Genomic DNA, 20978 nt, shown 5'->3' on the forward strand with positions numbered 1-20978 from the left:
TAATAAGGTTTAAATATATATATATATGGGATTAATTAATTATTAAATAATTAAAGGTTGGGCCACTGGAGCCCTTCTTGGAGAGAACATTAAAAGGTTTTTGTCCATGGGCACGTAAGACCCGTGTGTTGGTCAACAGGGAGGGTGTAACCAAGGAAAGAGAACTCAAGCCAAGTCCAACTTTATTCGGAGAGGAACATCCCTCGGAAAATACACAGATCGCTGTATATGACTTCCCCCAAGGTACCCAAAATTTTTTTTTTTTTTGGGGGGAAATGGTAGGGGCCCCCCCCCACATATCCATCCCCCGGGGGGCCCCTTTTAAGGAAAGAGGGGAGGGGGGAAACCCAAGGTCCTAATCTAGGTATACTTCTTTATGGGTATCTATAGCTACCCACCCACTTGATGTCCGTATGTCCGGGAGTGACCCAGTCTTTAAATTTCGGGGGTACATAAAGGAAAAATCCCCCCCCCCCCCCAAAAAAAAAAAAAAAAAAGAAGAAATTCGTGGAATATTTATTTTTAATCAATCCATGTCCTTAACCTCCCTTGGGATATTTGTATTTATCTTGTTCATCTAGCTCTTGAACCTATTCATCCTGTGGTTTCTGCTCAGCGTTATTTTACAGGATATGGCCAAGAAAGAGGCGGACTGAGAATAACTATTCACAACCGTAGTCCAGACAAAAGTATTCCTGTCGTCTACTATGAATCGGCCCCATGGTTCCTAAAGTTCTTTTTGCACACCCTCAAGGTTGATGTTCTAGGATCAACAGAAAATGGTAAGCAGAGACTATACTATGTCTACACAACAATACGTGTATGTATGTATATAAAAGTTAATCAATCACTTTTCTGTACACCTGTGTTTATATTTAGATGATGATATTATTGAAAAGATGTATTACCAACCTGCCATTGATAGAGCTAGACCAACAATGCTCGAGTGTCGATTAAATCTTCCTCCTCAATCGGTGGTCACACTGTCTGTAGACTTTGAAAAAGTTTTCTTAAAATACACCGAGCATAGGCCAGATGCGAACCGTGGATTTGACGTCGGGTAATAATCTCATACGCACGTTTTTTTTTTCTTTTTTTTTTCTCAACATACCATGGATATCCTTGGTAACCATCTTTTTTATTTTATTTTATTTATTTTCCCCAAAACCATCATAGCTCCGCTGTCCTTACTGCTTGGCTACCAAACAAGCTTACTAACCAAACAAGGTAATAAAGCCAGGCTAAATAATTTTACATCCAGACTCACTCATCCTTTTCTAATACGATTATCATTTTTTTTTAATAGCAGTAGTTACTATAGTAATGATAATGATAGTGACTATAGCAGTACCAGTGCCAATACTAGTGCCAGTAACAGCATGAGTAGCAGTAGCATGAGAATCTATACTGACACGTTGTTGGTGAGCCTTCCAACTCCAGACTTTAGCATGCCATACAACGTCATTACCTTGACATGTACGGTTATAGCTCTATTCTTTGGATCTCTCTTCAATCTCTTGATTAGGTCCTTTTACATGGTCGATTCTGAAGACAATAAACCTAAAAAGTCTTAACTCTCGTTATTGTATATATATATATACTTTATTAGTTATCTCAACAACTTGTCCTCACAGTGTTATGCCTCACAGTAAACCAGAGTTATACGGAACCTTTTATACATAATTATAAAATGATCGTATAATTGAATTCATATATATATATATATACTTTCTTTTTGTTATATTATGAGCTGTTGCCAATAGTTTTGTCATTGAAATATAAGCTTTGTAATTCTTCTGGTGCATTGATGATGACGATGATGCTTCTGCTGCTCTTGTTGTAGTTTTTATATTATGCTAAATTATATATTAACTATCACAGGATATAATACATAATGAATTTTTATTTTCTTCTGTATGTGTGTGTTCATATATTCACATATAATAATGTTAAGAGAAATCAAATCGAATGAAAAGTAGATTGTTAGTTATTTGAGGGACCTCCATGGGCATCAATTGCAGCCTGGTATCTTCTCTGTATGCTCTCGGCCAAGCGTTCCGTAGATTCCCAACCCAATGTGGTTCATTTCTCTTGTAAAGCCACCTCCAAATCGTCCAAAGAATTGATGGAGACTCTTCTCTTATCGATTCGCCTTTCCAGAGTACTTCATAAATTCTCGGTGGGATTTAAATCCGGACTTTGGGCAGGCCAGACAAAAGAGTTCAATCTTCCAAATACTGCTCAAGGTAGACGGGAGAGAGACGAAGGCAGAGGGCGAGAAGACGTTGGCGGTGTAGCTTGTAGACAAGTCGTTGGCACACATGGTCAGTTTTGTGGGTGTGTCAGACCAGCAATGGATCCGACGATCCAAGGTATCAAAAGCGGTCTTCACAGACATACCACTGTCTGTGAAGAGCTAACCCATCTTGCTCTGGAAGTCATGGTGCACAAGGAGCAAGAGGGTGCCGCATTCCGGGAACGCAATTTCCAAAACACATGACTGTTGGATCTTGAGTGTTCTCAAGAGCTTTCGTACTTGAGAGTACTTGAGGTGGTTGCAGTAGGGCAGGTATACAAACGAATACACGGATGGCCTACTTTCGGGCTGTATGGCGCGGGAGGCTTGGGCAGTGGTGAGCTTGGAGTGCTTGGATTCCTTGCCTGTTGCCTTTTTGGTAGCAGATAAAAAAAGTAGTGGGTGCGAGGATGGTGGTGGTGAAGGCTGTAGCACCGGGAACTTGTGCCTGAAGCTGGAGTTGGTTATGCAGAAAATACATGTGCTCATTGACAGCACAGAGTTTCTCGATGAGGGAGCTGTTCTGTGGTATAAGTGCGTTGAGTTTTGCTGCAAACACATATAGCTTTCTAACAAGTGCTTGTCACTGTCCTTCGTGTACGGTTATGCGTGTTTGCCGGTCTTCCATAATGGCTCTTAACTGGGCGTTCTCGGAGGCACAAAGTATTTAACCACCCATTCTGTCGAGGGAGAACTGTCTTGAAGACGTTCGTGTTGGTGAATGCCTTTGGAATCATGGTAAATTGATTAAACAGAGGTTATTTAGGTCGAAAATGTTGGTGGGACATATATGGGAGTGGATGCGTGGTTGATTGGTTGTTTTTATGTAATGGGGTTTTTTAAGCAAAAATTAGGTTATGCGAAAGAGCCATCCTGCCTGAAAGCATAGGACAAATTTTGAAATAGAATTTTCACGCTCTTAGCCAATCAAATCTTTTAAAAAGATATTTATTCGGAATTTTTCATCTGTCTACCGCTATCTATTTAAGGCTGTTGAATATCCAAAATAATAGAAATAGAAATAGAAATGAAAAGGAAATTTCTCCAAAGAGAAGAAAAATGTGGAGATGTCTGTGTGATTGGGGGAGTTCTTTACATGTATTCTTGTGTTACAGATGTCGCGAAATGTCGGCTAAACAAAGGAAAAGATCGGATTTCAAGACGGTGATGGCCGGTGTACCACACAAGTCTAAAGCAGACAGTTAGCTCTTCTTGTCTATGTACCTTATGGAGTTGTGTATGCATGTAGCTATGTAATTATGCAATTATGCAATTATGCAATTATGGATATAAAAGCCAAATCAAAGTAGATCCTATAATTTTTTTTTATAAAATGAATTTTTAAAATAGTTTCTTGTGTATCTCTGGTACCTATTACATGTGGGGATAAAACAAGAGCAATGACTGGGTAATATTTATGTGCCTGTGTACAGATACGTAAAGTCAAGATAATCAATCGATCATTGACGCTTGTATTTTATACAGGCTGTTTTTTCTTTCTTTCTTTCTTTTTACTATCATTATTAATTTGAATGCATATTCTCTTTAATCAACTGTCCCGCATTCACATGTCATTTACTGATCTTGTAACCTGTGCCTATACATACACATAATCATATATCTATACCTGTACCTGTACCTGTACCTGTACCTGTACCTGTACCTGTGCCTGTGCCTGTGCCTGTGCCTGTGCCTGTGCCTGTGCTTGGTGCTTATCTGTTATTGTATTTAATATCCAAGTACTATGTTGAATATTTGGCCTGAGTAAGCTTCAAATACAAAATACAATATGTATATATAATATAGTATAGTATAGTATAGTACAGTATATATTATATGCTTGTATAAAATAATATAATACATTAAAAGTGCGGGGAACAGAAGCCCAAAAAGATGCCCTTGTACTTCATCCCCGATCCACCCCACCTATCTATCTTTTCCTTTCCTCTTTTGTTTTGTCTCTTTTGTTCTTTACCTTCTTCTTTCTGCAACCTCCTCACTCTCTCGCTCTTGACACATTCTCTATACTTCATCCTCTTCCTCTAGCCTTATCTAATTGTCTTGAGATTATATACTATACATTATATAATTTCTGCACAATTTGTACATATAAACATATTTTCCAAGCCAAGAAAAATAACAGCAATAATACAATGTTTCGGATAACACCTCAACTCTCTGAAAAAGTTCAACATTTTGCGCGGTTTCCACAAACTGGCGTCTCACTCCGACAAATGGTTCTCTTTGGTAAATAAGTAAAGAAGAGAGAATAAAGTGGTTGGCACCTTGGACATCATTACCAGAATGACATACTCATTTAGACTTTTTCTTTCTTTATTTCTTTATTTTAGGTCAAAAACCTTCAAAGGGCACACTCTTCAAAGCTAGTCAATTTTTGCATGGTAAAACAAGGTTTCACTTTTATTTTATATCTATATATACAAAAAAAACATCTCTTTTTTTAAACTTCTTTTTTCAATAATTATTCAATGAAAATTTACAGAAGAGCTACCTATTCGACTGGCACATCGAGTAAAAGAACTAGAAGAATTACCAAAGGGATTGGATAAAATGCCATCAATTGTAAAGGTCAAGGATTGGTACGCCGAATCTTTCCAGGTAAAAAGAAAAAGTGATTAATAATATACATATGCACACACCAGAAGAATGTCTGTAAAAGAGAGGGACTTTAAACTTAACTAGTATATTCTTTATAGCAATTACTAGATCTTCCGTCGCCAAAACTCAGTGATTCTATGCGCGATCGTATAAAAGAGGCTTCAAAAAATAAGGAGGGATTTATATTGCCTCCAAATGTGCACAATCCGTCTATAAAACTACCCAAGAACTCCTCTAGTCTTCATCCCCATGTACCTATTGGACATAGGTGAGTTTGGTATAGATATAGATGTCTGTCAAATAAAATTACAAAAAGAAAGAAAGAAAAAATGGTGAATGGTGAAATCTAATGGCTTATGATAGATATTACAACAATATTGATGAAGTAGATTGTTCACCGGAGATGGTGGATTATACTGCTAATTTTGTAAAGACAATCGAGTGCATCAAACGGAGGCATGATCCAGTAGTAACTACAATGGGTATGATAAGATTTGGCTATAGAGAAAAAAGAACATTAAAATCAATAGTAGAGTGCATTCAAAGAGAAAATGTGTATGTGTGTAATGGATAAAAGTATACATATTTACATTTAATATTGTTGGTATACTTACAGCTCGTGGAATCCTCGAATACAAGCAACACACGCATGCAAACCTTATTGGTACTGAAGTCCAGGATTTCCTGGATCGTTTTTACATGTCACGTATCGGTATTCGTATGTTGATTGGTAAGCTTTTATATAGAACAGTAAGGTGACCAAGGTGTATGGGATAATCATGAAAAAAAAAACTAAACTTTGATTATATAACTCTCTCTCTGTGTGTGTGTGTGTGCCTGTTGGGTATTACATTGCTGTCTTTAATATATATATAACTAAAAAAAAAAGGCCAACATTCAGCATTGTACCATGGTCGATTTAGACGAAAAGACTACGTGGGAGTGATTTGTATAAAGACAAATATCCATGAGATTGCAGCCGATGCGATCGCCAATGCACGCTTTGTGTGTGAAGATTATTATGGGATGTTCAAGGCACCCCCAATCCAGATGATTTGCCCGGGTGACATAGAGTTTACTTATGTGCCTTCCCACCTCAATCATATCCTATTTGAACTTTTGAAAAACTCTCTTCGTGCTGTTGTAGAACGATATGGCGAAGATTATGAGGACGAATACCCACCAATAAAGCTTATAATTGCCCATGGAAAAGAAGTAAGTATTTAGTAAGAAAAAAAAAGATATCAAAAAGAGCATAAGAAAGGGAAAGTTAAATGGATGATGTGCATAATATGGCTCACTAATAAATTGCTATGATAATAATTAATTTGTGTAGGATATAACCATCAAGATATCTGACGAAGGTGGAGGAATCAGTCGTTCTGCGATTCCTCTTGTCTGGACATACATGGTAAATATTATTGGCAGTTTGGAAAGAGGCCTATATACTGGCTGGCATATAGACGAACGAATTGACTAATCGATCTAATGATGCTCTTTATTCCTTTTCTTTTTTACATTTATTTTTATATGTATAAACAGTATACTACAGCGCAGGCGCAAAGTATCAAACCAGAAGATGATGATGCCGAATTCAAAGCACCAATGGCTGGTTTTGGCTATGGCTTACCTATCTCAAGACTGGTAAATACGCCAACACATAGTATATCTTCACAATATACAGACATGAGTACGAAAATTCTAATTGGATTCTTTTTATATATATAATTTATCTAGTATGCGCAGTATTTTGGTGGTGATCTAAAGCTGGTATCCATGGAAGGGTAAGGGAGAAGTTTTTTTTTATTATCTAATAATTGTTGTGAGAAATGTACAAATATTTATTATTAATTAATCAATTAATTGTGCGTGTATTTTTTGGGCTGGAAATAATAATTAATATTATCATACGTTGTTTTTTTTTTTTTTGTTAATATAGGTATGGAACCGATGTATACCTTCACCTCAATAGACTCTCAAACAGCCACGAACCTTTACCATAAAATATAATATAATAAAAGCTATAAATGTATATTAAGAATCACTGAAATATTGTATGTGCGTGGGAGTTCGATCCAAGGTCAATTTACAAAATGTGTGTATGTGAGTAGCATGATAAATTATGTTTGAAAGTTTCTTTACCTTTTACACAAGAATTCATTGGGCTATAGAAGAGAGAAAGATAATATGAGTATCTGAAAAATCCCACAATGAAAAATGTGTTCAGAATAGTACCAGTAAAAAGAAAACCCTCGTAGCAATAACAATGTACCGCAGTATATACCACAAAAACAACTAATTCCAGAAAAGAATCAACGAAGGAGGGGGTGGATGATGACTTGACAGGTTTTGTTTTGTTTGTAAATGCAAAAAAAAAACATATACAAGATAAACTAAAATAAAAAGTTAAAATTTTATGAGAAATGTGGTTGCAAAAGTGATCCAAAGACGCGCCAAAGACTTGCCTATTTACACACGCATATACAACCAAGTCATATGCTCTTCTTTCTTTTCTTCCTTGGCTTAGAATCTAAAACTATAAACATGGGGGAAAAAGTATAGTCAATTGGGCGCACGCACCTTTATTCCTTACGCCTTTATTCTTACTTGAATAAGATGAAAGTAGAAAATAATCTTAAATAATAATTAAAATACTAAATAAATAAATAATAACAAAGAAGAAGAAAGAAGAAGGGGGGGAAATTCAATAAAGTCCAAAGGCAAAGAAAAAGAAGAGCAAGAGAAATGATGTATGATTCACGAGCTCGATAAAATAGATAGGCAATGGAAGAATAGTAAGGATTCTAAAGGGAGTTTACAATAGGTACCTTGTGTATAATAGTAGTACTGATTCTTAATGTAAATGTAAATGTTAATATAAACTTTCAAAAAAAGAAATTGCATGGGATCTATAGCAATATAAAGGAGAACGTAGTAAGGTTTATTTGCAGAATCTTAAATAGTGAAAGAGTCTATTATATAATTGTATTGATAACCATATAAAACGTTGTTTGAGCTTTGGGATAAATTCTCAGCCTCAACCTGTTTTATATACGTATATATTGTGCCTTTTTGTAGTATAAAATTCTGCTTACACATATATAAACAATATACTGAAGGAAATGGCACAATTTGTAATTCCGCAGTGCACATTTCAAGCAATTATGTGCAAAATTACACATTTGCTCTAGACCAATAGAAAATTAGTATTTAATCATTAGTGTTACCTACTTAAGCAAATGGGAAGCATACACTGTAGGAAACACTGTAGGAAATGACACAAATTGTAGTTCCGCAGTGCACATTTCAAGCAATTATGTGCAAAACTGTACATTCTCAATGGCTCAATAAAAGTCACTTATAACTCTGTTAGTGCTACATCTCTTAGCAAATTGGATCCGTAGAATACCAGGACTTTGAACTTTATCTAGTGTTGTACAACCCTTTCCAGCCAGTAAAATACATATATTAAGATGAGTTAGACCTTGTTTGAGTAAATTTATCTATTCACTCATTGGTCAAAATTGTCCACTGCCTTGTACACCAATTCAGCTTTGTCGAGGTCACCTCCAGTAAAGTGTGCGGCCAACACCCCCTTGAAGCATTTCGTCGACTGATTCCAACCTTCTGGCTTCCCATGGAGTGAAGGGCGTTTGATGTCACGGTCCCCAGTTGCAGGCAATAACATCATCGAAGTCCGAGCGTTGTCTCTAGTTGACAGAGCTAGTTCCGCCTCGCAATTGTTGGTCAAGGATTCGAGCCTATCTTCCAATAAAGCAACTTTAGTTCTTAGTGAAGCATTAGAATCTTCTAAGTATGCCAGACGTTCAAGTATTTGTGTAATTTCGTGTGTTGACATGGTAAAAAATATAGTTGGAGAATAAAATGAAAGGGGCGAAGTGAGTCGAAGAAAAATGAGTAAAAATTAATTTAAAAACAAACAATCAAAATCCTTTTGACTTTTTTTTTCAAGACAATTAATACACTTGTAATTTTTACTACTAACATACTAATATAATAAAAAATATTCTCACCTCGTGAACATTTTTCGCAACCTTACACCCCTACTTCTTTTAACATACAAACATAAACCAAAATGAATATCAAAGATTTACTTAACAATGACTCTGAGACCAGAACAAGTGGTCATATGCTTGATGATTCGTTTTTTGTTAAACGCTCAAATCGGATTGAAGACCGTATTATTGCCCAAGCCTGTGAAAAATTCAACAACAGGAACAAGGTTGCTACCACTGCCCCTATGGACTTTGACAAGTTCTTGGCTGCAGGCAATAGCAATCACAATGAAGCAGAGAGTATGGACACCGATGATGTTCAAGTAGAGTCTGTTGAGGAAATCAACGAAAACATCAACTATATGTCTGGTAAGAAATAAACAACTAAAAAAACATTAGTATTAAATATAATTGTATCTAACTCTAAAACCCTAAATATATCAGATAATGACTATGGATATTCGCGTGTCCGTAACCCTGACAGAGTGTACAATGCTCCAGTAGACCGTGTCACTGATTATGAACATTTTGTTCCCACACACGTGTCCAACAGTCGTGCACAGGCTGTCAGTCTGGAATTGTTTTCCATGTTTTTTGAGAACAACGTCTCTCGTGAAGTCTATGACAAAGGCATAAAAATTGTCAACAAGTACATGGCAGAACTTGGATCCAGTAAGTTTATAATTAGTATACTCTTTTTATATCACATGCACTTACCACCATTTTAGGTAAAGTGGATTCCCTTCTGTCATACTACAGGGTAGACACCTTGTTGAAGGAGGAGTACCCAGTGAAGTCCGTTGCATACGATATGTGCATAAATGGATGCTTCCGGTTCTCAACAGTAGAAGAAGGAGACTTCATCGACGAGGATGAGACATGTCCTCATTGCGGTGAGGACAGGTACAAAGTGGAGAGAGCGAGTGTAAAGCCTGCACAGACCTTTCAGATCGTGCCTCTCTCAGAGCAACTGCGGTTCAAACTCGCCCACCCCGAGGAACGGGCCAAGATGGCCTATGGTACAAGGTGTTTGGCTGGCAGACGTGAAGATGTACGTGAAGACATCTTCGATGGAGACGCAGTCGGACGGTTACTTGATTGTGGAGTGGTTGGTCTGGATGACATTTTGGTGTCCATGTTTGTTGACCAGTTCAACCCATTTAAAAATGCCAAAATGTCATCCTCTGTTATTCATGGTATTAACCTGAATATCGATCTTAAAAAAAGGTATTTAAAAAAAAATAATTTAGATAAAGTTACTAATACGAACTACTTAGATACAAGGCAGGTAACATGATGCAGTTGGCTATCATACCAGGACCTAACCATCCGAAAGATATCGCTTCGTTTTTGGAGCCGGTTCTCGATGACCTGAGAAACTTGGGGGCAAATGGCCTGCAGTTTCAGACTGATTCTGGACTGGTGATTGCCAAGGTTCATCTTGTCATGGCGACTGGAGATACTCCAGCCGTCTCTGACTTGATGAACCTGGCACATCACAATGCCCATCACGGATGCAGAGCTTGCATCTCGTATGGTGCAAGAGATTCAAGCACGACTTGTATTGTGGAAAGAGACGGACCGTCACTGTTGAGAACAGAAGAGAGTTTGCACCAGTCCGTTGGAGGCGTAAGTTGTAAACTGTTAAACAAAATAAATATTGATACCGTTTTAGATGTACGGCGTCAAAGGGCCCAACGTCTTCAAGGACTTGCCCACAATGACCAGTACTGCTTTCTTCGGACTGGATGAGATGCACCTTCTAGGTCACGGTACAGGCCAGCAGCTGTACGTTGCACTTGGAGGAAAATTCTGCCCCACGATCAATGACGGTGGAAGAAATGCACATGGCATTCACTTGCAAGACCGGTTGAAACACCACAGATACCCGTTTGCCCTGGATGTCAGTCTGGAAGATATCGACAAAGCAATTTGCGCATCCAGGGCCGATATACCAGCCGATTTCACGGGAACGTGGAGATCCTTGAAGGAATCCAACGGCAAGAGGAAGGCTGTCGATTGGATAGACTTCCTCTTGTTTGTTGTTCCAACGATTGTCGTCGATCATTTCGTTTTTGATCGTACGAAAGCAGCAGTGATGAAACTTGTTACTGCATGCAGAATTTCCCAGCAGTGGAGGATCACTGCTGCCAATATCCAAGAAACAGAGGAGTAAGTCAATCGGATATATGCTGATCAGTGTTTTAATCATCTTTATAGGGCCATTGGTCGCTGGCATGCCTTCCTCCGTTGTGAGATCGAAGAAAAGAGGCTGAAGCCTACGGTTTTCGTGATGAACCAGCATATGCTGGTTCATCTCGGCTATATGATGCGGGAGATGAGTCCTCTGCGGGCATGCAGTTGTAGGCCAATCGAAAGGACAATCGGTGTCTACAGCGCGGCAATCAAGTCGAGAAAGAAACCAGGAAAGAACATGGAGAATCTCTTGCTCAGAAAGGCAGCAATCAATCACTGTCTTGGTTGCCGACCTGTCATTTGTGCCACAAATGACAGAAGGACCAGCAACTTCGAGGTTGCAAGTAACGATGTTGCTGGTCCTCAACTTTGGTCCAGGCCAACTCGAAGCTCTCTGGCTGAGTTGGCTGCCGCCATTGGCATAGAGTGCCAGGACTTGGTCCGCAGTTTGGTGCCTTTCTGGGCAAGAGAAGGCATTGTTTCCTTTGAGGAAAACGATGAAGGTGGTGGACGTGAAGTCTATCAAGGGGATCGCTGGCCTCGTCCACGACCCAAACGACGAGGCCATTCGGCACATTATCTGGCCTTCGCCAAAATACAACCAATAGGTTTTTTTTTCTTTGTTTTTTTTTCCCTATTCTTTTAATACATATATAAACATTTAATTTCTTTAAAAAAAATCACCCAAAACAATAGCAAAATCTGTTGCTATTACCATTTGATTTAAAATTTTTCAACGCCAGAAAAACCGAATTTATGGTATATCTAATTGATTGGCTGTGTTCTTGACTTTGATCAAACTTGCAAACAAAAAACAACACTCCTCTTTCTTTTCTCATTTAAAACGGCTGTCTGAGTTAAACAACCAAAAAAATTATGATTACCGGCACAGAGCTTCTAAAAAGGGTTTAAATTGCTCTAAATTTAGAAAGGCTAACAGGAGTTTTAAATATGTGCAAAGATTTTGCAGATGTGCAGTTTTTTTTTGGAAATCCTTGCACATTATTTTCTATAGTGTAATATTTAAGGTATCGCGCTGTCAAACAAAAAGTGTGCCGATACTTCCATTCTGGCTATATTTTTTCCTTTGAATCTTTTATATATATATATATTATTAGTGATGTTTATAGTTAGTATTTTGTACAACCCAGCCGATTATGTTGTATAATTAATATATAATAAAAGCAATCTAGGTTATTGAACTTGTATAATACGGAGAATAATTGTTTGTGTGTGTGTTTGTACCAGTCAAACAATGTCCTCCTCCTGCTCATCTTTTCTCCTCCTCCTTCCTACTCCTTTTCCTTTTCTCTTTTTCTTTTGAAAAAAAAATCCTTCTTCCAAAATACAATGACATAATTTCGTAGCACAGTCGATAAGAATCGAACTTTTTGACGACAAGGAAAATAAAATACATAAAAATATAAATGAAAATGAAAAACGAAAATGAAGGAAAAATGTTACACACATGTTTATCGTTACCAGGTTACATTTACAGTTTAAAGTTTTAATAACCCGCTGATCCCAATATCTGTTTCAAGGGGAGGAAAGAAAGAGAAAAAAAACCAAAAAGCTCAATGTGTTTTATATATGTATATCTTTACATCAGTTTTTATACAAAATTTTATGCTCTTTTATATTTTTCTCCTAGAGAAATCACAACCTTTTTTTTTCTTTTTAATATGTATTCTTATTATTCGTTTAGTTTTCATTGGCTTGTTAGCAGTGTATAAAAGCAATTAATATATACATATATTAAATCATAATAAATGGCTGTAATATAAAGTTTTATATATATATAATTTAAATTTAGTGTGTATACTCACTCGTTATTTGGCTTATATGAACTATGGAACAGCATTGGTAACTCAAGAACAAAAAGAAAATCCCGTGCTGTAATTATTTTCGTTGTTGTTGTTTTTCAGGTAGCTATAATAGGTGCTTATATATAGTTTGCTTAAAAGAAAAAGTAATTTAAAAGATATTTCTTATCAAGGTAATCATTTGTACTGAACCTATATATATATTTGATGTTATCAAATTACAATTATTTAAATAATTAGTATTTTATTAGCAATCTTTTAACAGATATTATTACTATTATATGTATATATGTGCGAATTTGCGTATGGCTTACACTAGAAACACAGGAAGCTCGAATATATTGTTTTCCATATATTATTCTTTTTCAAGCACGAGTAATCTTTATACAGATGGGTCAATCATATATCTTTTTAGTTTATTTTCAATGACAAACTTTGTAACGATAATCAATGTTTCAAAAAACATTAGCAGAAAATTGAAACCTTTTTCTTTTTAAAAATAAAATATAGAATAAATAAATTAATAGTGACTCGGTCAGACTTAACAATGATCCAAGAAATGGGTTCATTGTTAACGGAGTATATTTTATTTTATTTTATTTTATTTTATTTTATATATATAAAACAGAGTGAGAATGGAGAATGGATTGTCTATTTATTAAAATAAAATAAAGGGTTTTTTTTCTGTTTCTTTACCACGTTTAATATACCAAGGATCATCTCTATAACAAAATCATTATTTTTGTTACTGTTATTTTCATTTTCATTTTTTTTTCTGCCATTTGCTCCTAGAATATACAAAAGTTTGGACATCTATATAATCTCAGTAGTCTATAAAGATAAATACAAAACTCTATTGCTGGTTACAAAGCATGGATACCTCGCTATTCTACCAAAAATAAAAAAAAGCAACAACCTTAAGAACCATGTACGTGTGCGTTTATCATGGTATCTCATATAGTACTCTTTTAATTCGCCAAGATCCATTGATCAATCAATAAAGTTTAATAACAACACAGCTGGTTTTATTATATTCTTTGCTTTAAAGGAATTCTAAACCTAAATTTTATATTGGTATGATATTAAAGAAAGTTGATAAGCCAAGTTACAGATATGTACACAGTTAATAGTGAATAATATTAGCATCATATCCACAATACTCATATTAAAGATTTAGCATGTTAAAATTATTACAAGTATTAGATACTATATATCCAGTGAAAATCTAGTTTTAGAGCTTTTAATTTTTTTTAATTTTTTTTTACATCAATGCTGCGGCTGTGTGATTCCACACACAGACACACACACGCTGAGAGAGAAAGAGAGAGAGATCTACGCCAGTGATATTAGTAGTTGGCTCAATGCGTTAATTGCACACCTTTAGTGACCACAGGGAATATCTAAAATGAGATGCTTATTGTAATTAAGTTTATTTTTTGTAAAAGAAAAGAAAAAAAGGGAAGGAAATGAAAGGGAAGAAGTGTATTTTCTTTGGACTAAGCCATCTTTAGGTCCTTTACTTTCAGTGGAATAATATTAAAGCTTAAAGTCCAAGAAAAAAACACAGAAAAAATGTTGTTTTGTAGCAGATGCTTATTGAATGCTTGGTCAATTTTTTACTTTCTTTCTTTTTCCCGAAACTTATTAGTAGCGCCATATACTACCTATGGTCTTTTATGTGCATGTGGGTGTGTACACAAACACACACGCACATGTACACAGCCGAAACACAAAAATATAGATACACAAATACGTATGTCTAGTTTTTTTCCGTATCCGTTGACCGTGCGTCAAAAAATTGCCTTTCTTTATACATTTGCTAGATTCCGCCACAACGCTTGAGCATTACTTCTCGTTGGCAAATGTACAAATATGGAAAACCTCCCAGAAAAAGCTAGAAGTTGCCGATCTCTTACAAGCCTAAAAGCAACAAACTTTTTCATGGTGCTTGCCAACTTTAAGGTCGTACCGATTCTCTGCATCAGAGAGATTTTAAGTAATCTTCGATCACAGTCCCCTCTCTCTCTTTTTTTGGGTTGCTTCTCTTATCCTTCTTCTTCCCATCCTTCCTCTACAGATCCTTCTTTTCAGTGGATTTATAACCAGTTTGACCAACTGTAGTTGGAATTATACACAAGGTAAAGAAGAAAAAATAGAAACCCTTGGTTAATATACATATATATCGAAAAAAATAGAGAGCATGTTATAGCAAATTATATAATAAACAATAGTTCTCGAGTTATTTTACTTTAATATAGCTGTTCAGGTATTGTTGTTATTGTTATTAAAAAATGAAGACATCTATATTTTCCTTGTAATAGAATAATCATGTGGAGTCAACACCTTGGCTAATAAAGGAATTGTGTAAAGTAGCTTATTTATTTCAATTTGTTACCATAGCAACAATTTGGAGACACCATGGCAACATATTGCTACTGCATGTTACATATGCTGATGTTGTTACCATGACAATTCTTAAAATAGTCAATCAAAAGAAGAAGAAGGAATATATAGCTTAAATGAATTCTGTATACCCATACATTAGAAATACACAGCATGCACACACACACACACACACACATGCTACATTCAAAAATAAATCAAAACACATAACACATTCCATAACAAGGAATTTCTTTTTCTACATTACAAGACTTCATTTTACTGCTGTGACCTAAAAATAAAGAAAAAGGAAAGAAAGAAAGAAAAAGGCATGCAGACAAAAGAAAATAAGCGGGAAACTTATGGTGAGGTCACCAGGTTAAGTGTTTTTTTTTAATCCTGACTCAAACTTCCTACAAGGTAATAATAGAATGTAAAGGCCCTTTGGTTGTAAAGAGTACAATAGTAATGATAATTATAACAATGACGATGACGATGACGATGCTGAGAAAAGTAGTAGCAGTAGTAGTAGCAGTAAAGTGAAGTATATTTTTTATGCATTCATAATATATTTAGGAGGTCAAGCTAGCTAATGCCCAGTAATGTTCTTATAAAAGCAGTAACTGAGCTAATATTCCCTAATATTATTAACATTTTTAGACCTGTCAATAGATTTTACCCTGGATATCTCCTTTTGAATACGGAATAATATATAGAGAAAGTAGCCGTTGACTTCATTCAAATTAAGTCATTAACTCCCTTTTTTTTTTCCCTATTCTAATAACCTAAAAACCTCTCGGCTAATAAAGAAATCCCCACCCCCTCCTCCTACGCTCTCTCTATCTAAATTAGCTCAGAATTTCACTACACCCTTACAGTGGTTTTTTTTTCTTAAAAAATAAAATAAAAATTAAAGAAAGCAAAGTAACCGTTTCTGAATTTTTCTCTATTTCCAAGAAGTAAATGTATATACATGCAACTTATTACTATTATTATTATTTATATTTATATTTATATTTATATTCCTTATTACCATTACCATTACCATTGCCTTTATAAATTATAATTATAATCATAATCATAATTACACTTTTCTCTCCCACAAGATTGAAAAAAGAAAGAAAAATAAAAAGATACAAGGCCCCTCGATCTTTAACGATTTACAGAAATTATTTTGTAATTTAGATACACAAGGGTTTTGATAAGAAGCCAAAAACAAAGAGAGATAGATATAGGTATCAAAGAAATGTATCTTAATTCTCGATCTCTGGAACTCGCTAGCAGTATGACCTAAAAGAAATATAAAATAAAACGAAATATTAAAATAATAAATTGATTTTATTTTTCAATTGTAAATGCTGACGCCAAATTCGACAAATAGAAAGAAAAAAAAAGATTGCAAGCCGTTTTCAAAAATGTGTGTTGTACAAGCAGAGTTTTCTTTTTATATACAAATCTCTCTTCACCGGGCTATTGTGTTACGCACGTTTTGTAATCAGATATTATATGATATACTATAAAAAATAAAAAATAAAAATAAAAGTTTAAGTGATTGTATATTTTGTTTTACATACATCTTTATTCCTATCAAATAGTCAAAGACATATTGCAGCTTGATCTTATTTTATTTTTATAGTATGAATTTGTAACATACAAAAAAGAGAATAACCCCGTATATATATTATATCTATATATTTTACTTTCGATTAAAGTATTTTTTATATTACAGATCGAGATTGTCGGTGTTTACATTCCACCACAGTCTAAAAGTTAGGAGAAAGCTCTCGAATTGTATTTTTTTTTAAAAATAATAATAATAATACTACTACTAATAATCATAGAGAGAAATCCTAATTATTGTCAAAATTTTTTTAAAAGAAATGCTTTCTAAATCATGCTAGTTGTTCAATAATGGAATTTGACAAGGGGTATTTTTCTCTCTCTCTCTCTCTCTCTATCTCTTTCTGTAAAAGAATTAAGAGCATAAATATCTTAGTGAGAAGAGTAAATCTTTAAGAAACAAAGTCTTTAATATGTGTATTATGGCTCTAGATTGTATCCAACTTATAAAATATTTACAAACTATAAGCAAGAATTTGTTTCTTGAGAAAATAGATAATAATAATAATAAGAATAATAATAAAATCGGGCCAATGATCTGGTCAGTTAACCGATTCTTCGGATTTAATTAAAAAATATATGTATAGAGATAATATTCTCAATACTGCGAGATGAATAAAACACACACACATACATAAATACATACATAATAATAATAATAGGAATAGTAATAAAGGGGACCCTACATTGGGCTGAATTGCAGTTTCTCTGTCCTCTACCAAAAACGTCAAAGCATCACGAGAGAGTGGATTAGACGAAAGGGGGAAGAAAATGTTAGTAAAAAAAAAGAGGATGCCTCGAGAATTTAGAGCACTAGAATTGGTTCGATTTGACAAAAGAGATTAAAATCTAGAGAGACTTATACATGGATCTATGTATCTATGGGTATATTTGTATTAAAGAATGATATCATACACTGGTCTGATTTCAGCAAAGAACATACAGTCTATACAAGAAAGGTATCTTTGATAATACAAGAGGTAATAAACCAATAATCGTGTATCCTGTTCACCTGTTAATTTTGGATGAACTCAAATGAGCCAAGGGCGATCATTAAGCATAATTGAAATAGTACCAAGATTCCTAATTAATGACTACTAGAGAAAAAGAGAGAGAGAGATAGAGAATATGTATGTGCATGTAGCTTTTGCCTTCTCTAATTACAAAAGAGCTTTAGAACCCATGCTTTTGGTGATTTGTGGTTGGTCGTGGTGGCCCAGTTGGAAGTAAATAAGCTACTAACAATAAGCTGATTCAAGCTAGAAGAATATTTTTTAGAAAAACAAGAAGAATATACCAAACTGCCTACATGTCAAGTATCCAGTATTTGAATTGAATTAATTTGCTTCTGACAAGAAAAACCAAAAAAAAAAAAACAAACAAACAAACAAACCAAAAAGAAAAAAAAAACAAGCTACAACACTATGCACAGACGTTTTTTTTTTAGTGAAATTAACATAGGCTTACTACTGGCAAGATAATGTAATATGGACTTCTTTTTTTGATATTTTCAAAAATAGTAAGCTTGCATTCGCTTACGCTTTTGATCTGTATTTACATATATAAACATATATAACTCAGGACCTCCTTTTAGTATAGTGAGCCAGAGATTAACATAGGAATAGTGTAGATATTTTTTATTTTAAAGAAAGAAAAAAAAAGCATAATTATCATTATAATTTCTTATTATATATATTTATATATGGTTTTGACTATAATTACCACTTGCTTGATCTATGGCTGCATTTCTGTAGTGCAATAAATACTACACAAGTGATTCTAATTGTAAAATGTACTATTTATTATTCACTGTAAAAGCTAAGCACTTCTCAAGCGTCGAATTGATTAGTTATAGAAAAACAGCATGTACCAAAAAAAAATACTGTTATTACTGGTAACACTAGCGGACTTTAAACAATTGATTCAGGGACGTATATATAGACACGTACAATTTGATGTTTCCACTTCTCTTTATCCACTGATTATACAGACATAACACACACACACACACACACACATATATATATATATATATACAAAATATATTATTATTACTATCATTACCAGTAATTATATTGCAAAATTAATACATACCCATACCCATACATATTCATCTTAAGAAAGCAAAGAAACATGCCATCAGACAAGAAAAAGACATCAAACTCTGGAAAATCCGCCCAACACACTATCAGCGATTTTATCGGTGCATTTGCCGTGACTCCATCTCACCCATTTGGTACATTTTTTTTCTGCTTGTATATTATTTGGATAATTATTTAGCGCTGAAAATTAAAGCTACATACATAATTCTTCACATTATTATCATTATAGTTTATTGATTAATATTAATATTATTCTTTTATTTACACAGGTATTTCATTTTCATCCAACATGTCACCAGTTGAAGAAAGGTAAATAGTAAGAATATTATGATTCAAATAAGGAGATCGACTATATTCTCTCTCTTTCTTTCTTTCTTTCTCTGTTGTATTGCTGCTATTAGCAAGTCTCCTTTTCTCACCATCAGATTACTATCATTCTTTTTCTTTTCGCTTTCAATCACAGTGACATTGCTAATAGCGATAAAAGATCTGCCCACAATGCTCTCGAACGTCAGCGTCGAGAAGGTCTCAATACAAAGTACCAGCAACTTGCGCATGCATTACCTTCTCTTCAGACCGTTCGTCGTCCCAGCAAAACCATGATTATCACAAGATCATTGGAATATGGTAAATAGCAAAACTAGAAAGCAATACCAGCTTATAGCAGCAGTAATAGTATTAATAATAATAAATCATCTTGTCTAGTTTCCACATCTGTTCAGCGTGAATCAACGTATCAGAAACAGCTGCGAATCTTGCGAGAAGAAAATGAAAAACTACGAAAACAAGCCCACAGATCAAGTGCGTTTTTGAAAAAGAAACTCCATCTAGATTCCTTCCAGACCAAGAAAAGCCCTGAAAACATAGCTACTACTAGTACTGTGAGTGGAAACAGCATCGGAGCAGGTAGCAAGAAAATCTCGTCGCCAGTGTCTCCTACTCCATCTGCTCGTGTGGTCAAGAAAAAGTCATCCAGATCATTCCTCAAGAAATTCACTTCAAAGCTCCACCCTCAGATGAGACCCAAACAGAAAGTCAAGTTTGAGCAGGAACAGAAACAGGAACGAGATCGGGAACAAACCAAGAGATCCCCAGGCACTCAACAGCAGGCTTTTCAGGAAGAAGGCTCAGGCTCAGGTTCAGTTCCAGTTCCAGTACCAATGCCAATTCCAGCCCCAGTGCCAGTGCCAGTGCCAGCGCAAATTAAAGCTCCAACGCCAATGCCAGTAGTCGACACAAACACAGTCGCTACCCTCTTGGCCACCCAGACCCCATTGTCCTCACCATCTTACTTATCTTCATCGACCATCTCTCCCCTACCACCTCACCCACTTCCTCCTCTGTTTAGTGCTCCTTATTTATCTGCTCATTCTCCATATCCTTTATCGGTCAATCCAGCACTGATGCCCCAATTAGACGACACTCTTTCTCCTCTTGAGCAAGTTTGGCTAACTGACAATTTGGCTGGACAAAGCGCGATGTACAGCTTTGATCAGACTAATATGAACACAACGGACTCTTATTTTATGGATTCACAGATGGTACAGATGCCACAAAACATGTGTGGAGCTGGTGGGTTACATCAGCCCACCCACACACCATTAAACCAAACACCATCGACTCAGTATCCTGAAGCAATCGATTACAACAATCTTGAATCTTATTATTATTTTGGTGTTCCATCCACAGACCCACTCTTCAACATGCCTTTACCTGTCACGAGTGCCGAGATGTCTCTCATTACATCTTACATTGAACAAGAAGATATGTCACCGATATTTATGCAAAATATGTCAAGCAATGGTAAGGTTTTACTATTTTATTTATTTTGAGTGTATTGAAATCCCAAGATAATTACGAAAAATACTAATATTATATACATTTATTACTTGATTATTTACCTATAGGCTATCCATACATCTAG

At 35.2% G+C, this 20978-nt stretch overlaps 6 protein-coding genes across 6 annotated transcripts in view; 4 read left to right on the forward strand and 2 right to left on the reverse strand.

Annotated features, from left to right (window-relative positions):
• PHYBLDRAFT_182393 (GPI transamidase GPI16) overlaps positions 1 to 1913 on the forward strand; it is a 4408-nt gene extending 2495 nt beyond the window's left edge. Inside the window, exons 8-11 of the mRNA XM_018438611.1 lie at positions 582 to 782; positions 880 to 1060; positions 1177 to 1227; positions 1307 to 1913. Of these exons, the coding sequence (XP_018288489.1) occupies positions 582 to 782; positions 880 to 1060; positions 1177 to 1227; positions 1307 to 1574 (701 nt within the window). The 3' untranslated portion in view covers positions 1575 to 1913. The remainder of the gene's footprint in view (positions 1 to 581; positions 783 to 879; positions 1061 to 1176; positions 1228 to 1306) is intronic.
• Positions 1914 to 2140: 227 nt separating this feature from the next.
• On the reverse strand, positions 2141 to 3033 carry PHYBLDRAFT_70630 (hypothetical protein; the record flags this gene model as incomplete). The annotated part of the gene is made up of 4 exons (XM_018442312.1): positions 2141 to 2406; positions 2497 to 2750; positions 2776 to 2845; positions 2871 to 3033. The coding sequence occupies 4 exons, from the start codon at positions 3031 to 3033 to the stop codon at positions 2141 to 2143; spliced, it is 753 nt and encodes a 250-aa protein (XP_018288490.1).
• Positions 3034 to 4449: 1416 nt separating this feature from the next.
• On the forward strand, positions 4450 to 6918 carry PHYBLDRAFT_155921 (hypothetical protein; the record flags this gene model as incomplete). The annotated part of the gene is made up of 11 exons (XM_018433451.1): positions 4450 to 4543; positions 4648 to 4698; positions 4800 to 4915; positions 5014 to 5183; positions 5279 to 5397; positions 5532 to 5645; positions 5805 to 6130; positions 6252 to 6326; positions 6458 to 6559; positions 6653 to 6699; positions 6855 to 6918. The coding sequence occupies 11 exons, from the start codon at positions 4450 to 4452 to the stop codon at positions 6916 to 6918; spliced, it is 1278 nt and encodes a 425-aa protein (XP_018288491.1).
• A 1508-nt stretch (positions 6919 to 8426) lies between these two features.
• On the reverse strand, positions 8427 to 8774 carry PHYBLDRAFT_70628 (hypothetical protein; the record flags this gene model as incomplete). Its single annotated transcript, XM_018442311.1, has 1 exon — positions 8427 to 8774. The coding sequence occupies one exon, from the start codon at positions 8772 to 8774 to the stop codon at positions 8427 to 8429; it is 348 nt and encodes a 115-aa protein (XP_018288492.1).
• A 237-nt stretch (positions 8775 to 9011) lies between these two features.
• PHYBLDRAFT_70627 (hypothetical protein) lies at positions 9012 to 12295 on the forward strand (the record flags this gene model as incomplete). The annotated part of the gene is made up of 7 exons (XM_018442310.1): positions 9012 to 9300; positions 9376 to 9603; positions 9660 to 10158; positions 10209 to 10560; positions 10607 to 11103; positions 11152 to 11735; positions 12246 to 12295. 7 exons carry the CDS (start codon positions 9012 to 9014, stop codon positions 12293 to 12295), a joined length of 2499 nt encoding a protein of 832 aa, XP_018288493.1.
• A 6790-nt stretch (positions 12296 to 19085) lies between these two features.
• Positions 19086 to 20978, forward strand: PHYBLDRAFT_148372 (helix-loop-helix DNA-binding domain-containing transcription factor; the record flags this gene model as incomplete). Its single annotated transcript, XM_018432076.1, has 5 exons — positions 19086 to 19188; positions 19324 to 19363; positions 19518 to 19681; positions 19760 to 20857; positions 20962 to 20978. The coding sequence occupies 5 exons, from the start codon at positions 19086 to 19088 to the stop codon at positions 20976 to 20978; spliced, it is 1422 nt and encodes a 473-aa protein (XP_018288494.1).

This window comes from Phycomyces blakesleeanus (assembly GCF_001638985.1).
Source record: "Phycomyces blakesleeanus NRRL 1555(-) unplaced genomic scaffold PHYBLscaffold_18, whole genome shotgun sequence".
Lineage (NCBI taxonomy): Eukaryota > Fungi > Mucoromycota > Mucoromycetes > Mucorales > Phycomycetaceae > Phycomyces > Phycomyces blakesleeanus.